The sequence below is a fragment of the Mus pahari genome, chromosome 9, assembly GCF_900095145.1.
Source record: "Mus pahari chromosome 9, PAHARI_EIJ_v1.1, whole genome shotgun sequence".
NCBI lineage: Eukaryota > Metazoa > Chordata > Mammalia > Rodentia > Muridae > Mus > Mus pahari.
The window spans coordinates 46866759-46876354 of NC_034598.1; the positions used below are offsets into that span (position 1 = coordinate 46866759).

General features: G+C 39.2%; 1 protein-coding gene across 1 annotated transcript; it reads right to left on the minus strand.

Annotated features, from left to right (window-relative positions):
* Positions 1 to 7758: 7758 nt before the first annotated feature.
* LOC110327069 (olfactory receptor 6C74-like) lies at positions 7759 to 8700 on the minus strand. Its single transcript, XM_021205792.1, has one exon. The coding sequence runs from the start codon at positions 8695 to 8697 to the stop codon at positions 7759 to 7761; it is 939 nt and encodes a 312-aa protein (XP_021061451.1). The 5' UTR covers positions 8698 to 8700.
* Positions 8701 to 9596: the final 896 nt, after the last annotated feature.

The window sequence follows — 9596 nt, forward strand, 5'->3', positions numbered from 1 at the left end:
GCCTAATCAGCCATCATTGGGAAGAGAGGCCCCTTGGTCTTGTAAACTTTATATGACCCAGCACAGGGGAAGGCCAAGGCCAAGTAGTGGGAGTGGGTGGGTAGGGGAGCAGGGGTGGGGTTGGGGGTGGGGTATAGGGAACTTTCAGGATAGCATTTGAAATGTAAATAAAGAAAATAATAATAAATAAATTAAAGAAAATGTTCAGCATTCTTAGTGATTGGGGAAATCCAAATCAAAACGGCTCTGACATTCATCCTTACATCCACCAGAATGGCTAAGATCAAGCACTCAAGGGACATCATATGCTGCAAAGATGTGGAGCAAGGGGAATATTCTTTCATTGGTGGTGCGAGTGCAAACTTGTACAACTACTTTGGAAACCACTTTGGAAGTTTCTCAGAAAACTGAGTATAGTTCTACCTCAAAATCCTGCTATACTACTTCTGGGCATATACCCAAAATAGATCCACTTTACCACAATGACATTTGCCCTACTCTGTTCATAGCAGCTTTTATTTATTTATTTATTTATTTATTTATTTATTTATTTATTTTTTTAAGATTTATTTATTTATTATATGTAAGAACACTGTAGCTGTCCTCAAACACTCCAGAAGAGGGAGTCAGATCTTGTTACGGATGGTTGTGAACCACCATGTGGTTGCTGGGATTTGAACTCCAGACCTTTGGAAGAGCAGTCGGGTGCTCTTACCCACTGAGCCATCTCACCAGCCCAGCAGCTTTTATTCATAATAGCCAGAAGCTTGTAACAAATGAGATGTTCTACCACTGAAGAATGTATGAAGAAGTGTGGATCATTTACACAATGGAATATTACTCAGCTATTAAGGATATCCTGAAATTTGCAGGCTAAAGGATTAGAGAGGGAAGGCTACCAGGAATCTATGGCAATGACTGTAGCTGAGACTCATACAAGTGGGGAATATGGAGCCTGAAGTGGTTACCTCCTGAAGTCGGGAAGGATTCTTAGTGGAGTGATAAGAATATTAACTCATCCACAAAACCTTTGACCACACATTTTTGTCCTGGTTATAAGATCTGTAGGGACAAAGATGGAGCAAAGACTAATGTAATAGACAACCAATGACTGGCCCAGCTTGAGGTTCTTGTCCATAGGATGACTCTTTTTTTTTTTTTTTTTTTTTGGTTTTTTGAGACAGGGTTTCTCTGTATAGCCCTGGATGTCCTAGAACTCACTTTGTAGACCAGGCTGGCCTCAAACTCAGAAATTCACCTGCCTCTGCCTCTCGAGTGCTGGGATTAAAGGCGTGCGCCACCATGCCCGGCCATAGGATGACTCTTAATGATACTCTGTTCTGCTTGCAGCTAGAAACCTAGAATAATTGTCCTCTGAGATGCTTCACGCAGCAGCTGATGGCAACAGATGCAGAGACCCACAGCCAAACATTAAATGTAGATTGGGGAATCTTGTAGAAGAATTGGTGAAAGGAATGAGGGAACAGAGTTGAGAAAGACTTCACAAACCATAAGAAGACCAACAGAATGGGGCTCCCAGAGACTAAATTACCAACCAAAGAGCATGTGTGAGCTGGACCTAGGTCCCCTGCACATTTGTAGCAGATGTGCAGATGTCCCATAGTTTGTTGCCTGGGTGTGGATTCCACTTCCCTAACTGGTGTGCCTTGTCTAGCCTCAGTGGGAGATGGTGCCCCTAGTCCTGCAGTGACTTCCAGGGAAGGCTGGGTCCCAGGGTGTGGGTACCCCTTCTTAGAGGAAAATGGGATGGGGAAGAGGCTGACTGAGGGGAGACTTGGAGAAGAAGGGGAACAGTAATCAAGATGTAAAGTAAATAATTAAATTTAGAGATTAAAAAATTAGTAAATATATAGACAACATTTTTATTATTTTGCTTATTTATTCATTTTTCATCCTGATCATAGCCCCCTAGTAGTCCCACCTCACACTCTCCTCCTCTTACTACCCCTCCTCTTTTCCTTAGAAAACGTATCCCCTTGGGTACTACCCACCCTTGGACATCAAGTTGAAACACAACTAATTGTATTCTCTCCCACTAATCACATCTAGGCAGCCCATCTAGGGGAAGAGATACCAAAGGCAGACAAGAGAGTCAGAAACAACTTCAGCTCCAATTGTTAGGTGACCTACATGATGTCCAAGTTGCACATCTGCTACAAATGTGTAGTGGGCTCAGTCCAGCCCCTGCCAGTTCTTTGGTTGGTGGCTCAATCTCTGTGAAACTCCATGGGCCCAAGTTAGTTGACTCTGTATGTCTCCTTGTGGTGCCTTTGGCCCTCCAGTTCTCTCAATTTTATATTCCACTCTTTCACAAGAACTCTCCAAATTCTGCCTAGTGTTTGGCTGTAGATCTCTGCATTTGTTTCTATCAGCTGCTAGATGAAGCCTCTCAGAAGACAGTTATGCTAGGCTCCTGTCTGCAAGCACAGCAGAGTATCATAAATAGTATCAGAGGTTAGCTCTCTCCCATGGAATGGGTCTAGATTGGGTCAGTCATTGCTTGGCCATTCCCTCAGTCTCTGCTTCATCTTTATCCCTATGTATCTTATAGTGAGGACAAATTTGGGGTTGGAGGTTTTATGGTTTGGTTGATGTCCCCCTTCCTCTACTGAGAGTCTCACCTGGCTACATGTAGGAGGTGCCCACTGAAGTCTCCATTTCCCCTGCTCTGATATCAGCTAGAGTGGCTCTCACAGAATCTCTGGATCCTTCCCTACCCTAGGTCTCCAGCTACTCCTAGAGATGGCCGCTTGAGTGTTTCTGCCTGCAGTCACACTCTGAACCTGGTCCGCCCTGGAAGGCAAGCTGGGGAAGGGAAGAGACGGCAGAAAGGAAACAGGCCAAGACCGAGGATTCTGTTCAAGGCCCAAGGTTTAATGAATTACTCAGTTTTTATAGCGAGGGAAAAAGCCCTTTCCCCCAGCCCCAGTCTTTGAGGCACAGGTGAGAGCCTGTAGGTGGGTAGTGTCTGGAACATCCCAAAGTCTTCTCAGCAGGCAGTGGAGATGCTTTGAAGGGCAGTGACAGATGTAAACAGTAGAGCTGGCTTGGCAGATCTGAAGAATACCACCACAGGTGGTTCTAAGTTAGTGGCTTGCAGAGGTCTGGTACAGTCTGCTTAGAGGCTGGGAGAATGCTAGGCTGGCAGAATGCTACAGCCCCTAATGATTTCCATTCTCCCAGACATCTCCTACCCCTCCCTCTCTCCCCACATCTGAGCCCCATCCCTATTCCTGTCCTCATCTCCTCTCTCACTCAGGTCCCTCACTCCATCTACCAGCAATGCCTATTTTATTTCCCCTTCTGTGTGAGATTCAAGCCTCCTTCCTGGGCCTCCTTATTACTCAGTTTTTTTGGGTCTGTGTATCTTAGCATGGTTATCCTGTATTTTATGGCTAATGTCTACTTATAAGTGAATGCATAGCATGTGTGTCTTTCTGGGTCTGGGGTACCTTACTCAGGATAATATTTTCTAGTTCCACTCATTTGCCTGCAAATTTCATGATGTCTTTGTTTCTAGTAGCTGAGTAGTATTCCAATGTGTAGATATATCACATTTTCTTTATTCTTCATTTGAGGGATATTTAGGTTGTTTGCAGTTTCTGTCTATTACGAATAAAGCTGCTATAAACATAGTTGAGTAAGTGTCCTTTGGGTATTATGGGCATCTTTTTGTTATACCCAAGAGTGGAATAGTTGGATCTTGAGGTAGGACTCTTTCCAGTTTTCTGCAGAACTGCCAAATTGATTTCCACTGTTCCATTTTGTACTCCCACCAGCAATGGAGGAGTGCTGCCCTTGCTCCATATCCTTGCCAGCATTGGTGTCCCTTGAATTATTGACCTTAGCCATACTAATTGGTGTAATGTGGAATCTCAGAGTCATTTTGATTTTCATTTTCCTGATGACTAAGGGTGGTGAATATTTCTTTTAAGTGCCTCTTGGCCATCCAAAATTCCTCTGTTGAGAATTCTGTTTAGCTCTGTACCCCATTTTAAAATTGGGCTATTTGGTTTGTTTCTGTCTAGTTTCCTTGACTCCTTTATATATTTTGAATATTAGTCCTCTGTCAGATGTAGTTTGTGAAGTTCTTTTCCCATTCTGTAGGCTGCAGTATTGTCCTATTGACTCTGTCCTTTGCCTTACAGGAGTATTTTAGTTTCCTGACATCCAGTTTATTGTTTATCTTAGTGCCTGAGCTATTGGTTTTCTTTTCTGGAATTTGTCTCCTGTGCTAATGTGTTCAAGAAATTTTCTTTTCTATTAGATTTAGTGTGTCCAGTTTTATGTTGAGGTCTTTGATCCACTTGGGCATAAGTTTTGTACAGAGTTATAAATATGGGCGTATTTGCGTTCTACATGTAGATAATCAGTTAGACCAGCACAATTTGTTGAAGATACTTTCTTTTTCTCCTTCTCACAACTCCTCCTCCCAGTCTACTTTCCCTTTCCCTTTTAAGAGGGGGAATCCCCTGTCTGGGTGTCACCTTCTCACTAGTAGATCCCTCCCCCCTGACTCTCATATCAACTAGCTGTGGAATTAGGCTCATCCTCTCCCACTGAGGTCAAACAAGGAGGTTGGTACATTTAGGGGTTCACAGGCAGGCAGGCAGGCAGGCAGGCAACATCCTCATGGACAGCCCCTGCTCCTGTTGTTGGGGACCAGCATGAAGACTAAGCTGCATATCAGCTACATATATACAAGGGGTCCAGCCAAGCCAGTGTGTGCTCTTGTTTTTTTTTTTTTTTTGTGATTCAGTCTCTTGGAGCCCTCAAAGATCCAGGTTAGCTGACTCTGTAGGTCTTCCTATGGAATCCCTGTCCTGTTAGGGTCCCTCAATCCTTCTCCCAATTTTTCAATAAGACTATCTGAGCTCCATCTAATATTTGAGGTGAGTCTCTTCATCTTTTTCAATTGGCTCTTAAGTGGAGTCACTCAGAGGAAAGTTATGCTAGGTTCTTGTCTGCAAGAATAACAGAGTACATTAATACTGTCAGGGATTGGTTCTTGCCCATGGGATGGGCCTCAATTTGGGGCAGTCATTAGTTCCCTTCATCTCAGCTCTATCTTTGTACCTGCACATCTTGTAGGCAGGAAACATTTTAGGTCAAAGGTTTTGTAGATGGGTTACTGTCCTTATCCCTCTACTGGGGATCCTGCTTGGCTACAAGAAATGGCCACTTCAGGATCCATATCCCCACTGCTAGGAGTCTCAGCTGGAGTTGCCCCCATAGATCCTTTGGAACCCACCCCCCAGGCCTCTAGCACATCTTAAAGATTGTCCCCATGCCCCCACCACTGAGATCCCTTCTCTCTCCCCTGCACACCCTACATATGATCTCTGTCCCCTACCCTACTTCCCTCCCCATCTCCTCTACCACCCAGTTCCCTCCTTCCACATACCTCTGATATCTATTTTGTTTGCCATTTGAGAAAGGATCAATTTTCTTCTCTTGGGCTCTTCTTGATTTTTGGCTTCTTTGGGACTGTTGATTATAGCATGGCTATCCTGTACTTTTTTGTTTTTTTGTTTTTCCATATGAAGTAGAGAATTGCTCTTTCAAGGTCTGTGATGAGATGTAATTTTGATGGAAATTGCATTGAATCTGTAGATTGCTTTTGAAACAGTGGCCATTTTTATTATATTAATTCTACCAATCCATGAGCATGGAAAATCTTTCCATCTTCTGGTATTATATTCAATTTCTTTCTTCAGAGTTTTGAAGTTCTTGTCATACAGGTCTCTCACCTGTTTGGTTAGAGTTACACCAAGATATTTTATAATATCTGTGACTATTGTGAATTATGTTGTTTCCCTAATTTCTTTCTTTGCCCATTTATTGTTTAAGTAAAGGAAGACTTTTATTTATTTATTTATTTATTTGTTTATTTATTTTCAAGTTAATGTGTATTCAGCTGCTTTGCTGAAAGGCTTATCAGAGCCAGGTGTGTTGGCGCACGCCTTTAATCCCACCACTCCGGAGGCAGAGGCAGGCGGATTTCTGAGTTCAAGGCCAGCCTGGTTTACAAAGTGAGTTCCAGGACAGCCAGAGCTACATAGAGAAACCCTGTCTTGAAAAAACAAATCAAAAAAAACAAACTAACAAACAAACAAAAAAGGAAAATGCTTATCAGCTGCAGGAATTCTATGGTAGAATTTTTGAGATCACTTATTTATACTATTATCTCATCTGTAAATAGTGATACTTTGACCTATTCCTTTCCAATTTATATACCCTTGATTTCCTTTAGTTGTATAGCTCTAGCTAGAACTTCAAGAACTCTCTTTAATAGATGCAGAAACAGTGGGCAGCCTTTTCTTATCCCTGATTTTAGTTCAATTGCTTTAAGTTTCTCTCCATTTAATTGAGTGTTGACAATTGACTTGCTAATATTGCCTTTATTATATTTATGTATGGACCTTGTATCCATGATCTCTACAAGACTTTTAACATGAGGAGTGTTTTTTTTATAACTTTTTTATATGTTGGATTATATTGATAGATTTTCATATATTGAACCATCCCTGCATAGATGGCAGTTTAAAAATATTGTAATCAGTCTCAAATCATCTCTCATCAACCACACAACATAAGATAATCACAAATTATCTCTCACTAGCTAAAGCATTACAGGCTAATTAAAATATTTAAAGCTTTATTTACACATTGTGCTACCCATTTTCAAAATTAAGCACTAAGCTTAACAAATTTTCTTTTAGATGTGGCTAGAAATATTTGTAAATGTATAAATGTATCTGTAGTCTTTAAATATTTTCTATAAAATTTTATAACTATGATTATAAATATATAATATTTAAAGATGAATATGTATACATATTCAAAGTTGAATATTTAAGAATATTCAGATGAAAAACCACAATTATGAGTAAACTCTTTTATAGTTTTCTTTTAACAAAATATAAATTCAAAATCTTTATTTTGTTTATGTGTCTATGTGTGTATGGGAGACATAGGAGCAACTATGATAGAAAGCCAAGGAAAAGATGTAGGAGGAGTTGTTTTGTCCTTCTAACTAGTGATTCCAGGGATGAAGACCAGGGAATAAGAATTGGAAAAAGAGCATTTTCCTGCTTTGCCACATTGCTAGCTTTTACTTTCTTCAAATAAAACATACTTACAAATCAAAAGGAAAAAATAAAAATTCATATTAAGTGATAATTTTAATTTGCTTATAAATTATCACAAATACAGAGTAAAATTATAATCTTTCAATAAAACAATACATCAAATATAATAACGTGAAACAATATTTTATAGTGATGACTGACAGGAATTTAAATTTTCATTTTTTTAAAATTTTTGGAACTGGGCATCAAAACCAGGCCCTCTGTGTAGGGAATCCCTCTACTATTGAGCCAATCTCTAAGTCATAACTAGATATTTTAACAGACAAAAGGGACATTGGAAAAATAAACTCAGTATCTCTCAGTTATCTTTGAGAGATGACATGAGTTTTAGAGAAAGTATTTGGATTTAAAAATATTAGCTTATATAAACTGGAATCGTAACTCATTAGTAGTGTATTGGTCTAGCAAGTGTGAAGTTATGTTTGATTAACTCAATGTCTTCCAGACACATATAAGAATCTTCTACTTTCTTGGAGATGTGAAAATGAACAAAAACAAAAAACCAAAAAAGTTGAACCAGATTAGGAATAATTGGTGTTATTTGAATCTCCTTTCTTCATTTCCTTCACATAATGAAATACTATAGTCATTTCTTTGAGAAAGATGAAATCCTGTGTACTGTAGTAATGAATGCCTTTTTCACTTGCTGATTCCTCAAGGTGTAGATAAAAGGATTTAGAAGTGGAGCCACTGAGGTGTTAAGCACAGAAATTCCCTTTGAAATAGATACTCTCTGCTTGACTGATGGTTTAACATACATGAAGATGCAGCTGCCATATGAAATGGATATTACAATCATGTGAGAAGAGCATGTAGAGAAAGCCTTCTTCCTCTGGCTGGTTGAAGGGATTTTTAGAATGGTCATAGCAATGTAGGTGTAGGATATGATCACCATTACCAATGTGAGTAAGAGTGTCACCAAAGCTAAGACAAATGCTATTGTCTCTATGAGCTGTGTGTCTGTGCAAGAAATCTGAAGAAGTGGAGTTGTGTCACAGTAGAAATGATCAATGATGTTGGAATCACAGAAGTCAAGATTCAAGCCTAACAGTAGTGGTGGAAAGATCATTAAAAAACTAACAAGCCAACAACTGAGGACCAGCTGCACACAGACTTTATTGCTCATGATGGTCATGTAATGGAGGGGTTTGCAGATGGCTACATATCTATCATAGGACATGGCTGCCAGCAAATAAAATTCTGATGCTCCAAGAAGGAAAGCAAAGAACACTTGAGCGGCACAATTGTTGTAAGAAATGGTTTTGTCCCCTGTTGCCATAGTAACAAGCAATTTGGGGATGCATGTCGTAGTGTAGGAAATCTCTAAGAAAGAAAAATTCTGAAGGAAAAAATACATGGGTGTCTTTAGGTGAGCATCCACCAGTGTCAGTGTGATGATGGTCAGATTGCCAGTGATGCTGAGCAGATAGGTAAGAAGCAGGAAGATGAATAACACAATTTTCCACTGTGGGTCATCAGTCAAACCTGCTATGATGAAAATTGTCACTCTTGTATGGTTCTTCATTGTGATTCTCTGACTGCTAGATGGTCTACATTGAAGAGAGAGGAGGTAGGGAAGAGGTTATCACTTCAGAACTGTACTAGTGATAGGTCATGTTGAAGTACCATAAACGTTACAAAAGCTAGTTTTCAGAGAGAGCAACATCTATAAGGAGGGCTATATTAAGAAAATAGAAGTTTATAGCTTAGAGGTAGCTGACAGAAATTAGAATATTGATTTTTAATTTTACTCTAGAATAAAATATATTATGCTTTTATCTGTTTATCTCTTTTAGGTGACTAAATTATCAGGAAATTAAAGATGCTGGGAGACAAAAAAAGACTGTTTTGTTTCTTGAGAATACAACAGAGTTAGAATGACATGTCATATTTCATTTTTATTTAAAGAAGTATAATTGGATACAGTATTATATGTTTTAAAACAAATTCAATGACATTATTCACTTGAAACACAGAAGTCTATATTGAGAAAGAGGTGAGAGGAGAAAGGAGAGAGAGAGAGAGAGAGAGAGAGAGAGAGAGAACATCCCAGGTTATTTAGTTCTTCTATCTAAAATGTCTGATGTTCATCTCACTACTAACACCACAGCATCCAATTTCAAAACTGGAAATGAATCATTGGAGTAATTTTTTTTTTACACTTTCTATTTCTATGTGTATTGCCTTGGTTTCTGTTGTTACCTTGTGTTGTATTTACCTTGCCTTTCAATACCAACTCAGTAGGAAGAGTTTTATATTATCAAGGTGTGAAGTAAGACATTAAGCCATTTTATTCATTTATTATTTATTTATTCATTTATTATTTATCATTAATTTATTTATGTTGGAGTAAAGTCTCACTATGTAACTCTGGGTGTCCTGAAACTTACTATGTGACATTAAATACACAAGAATCTGCCTGCC

What these genes read in the sequence shown, in the direction of transcription:
- LOC110327069 (XM_021205792.1), bottom strand. Translation starts at nt 8,697, where the DNA reads ATGAAGAACCATACAAGAGTGACAATTTTCATCATAGCAGGTTTGACT.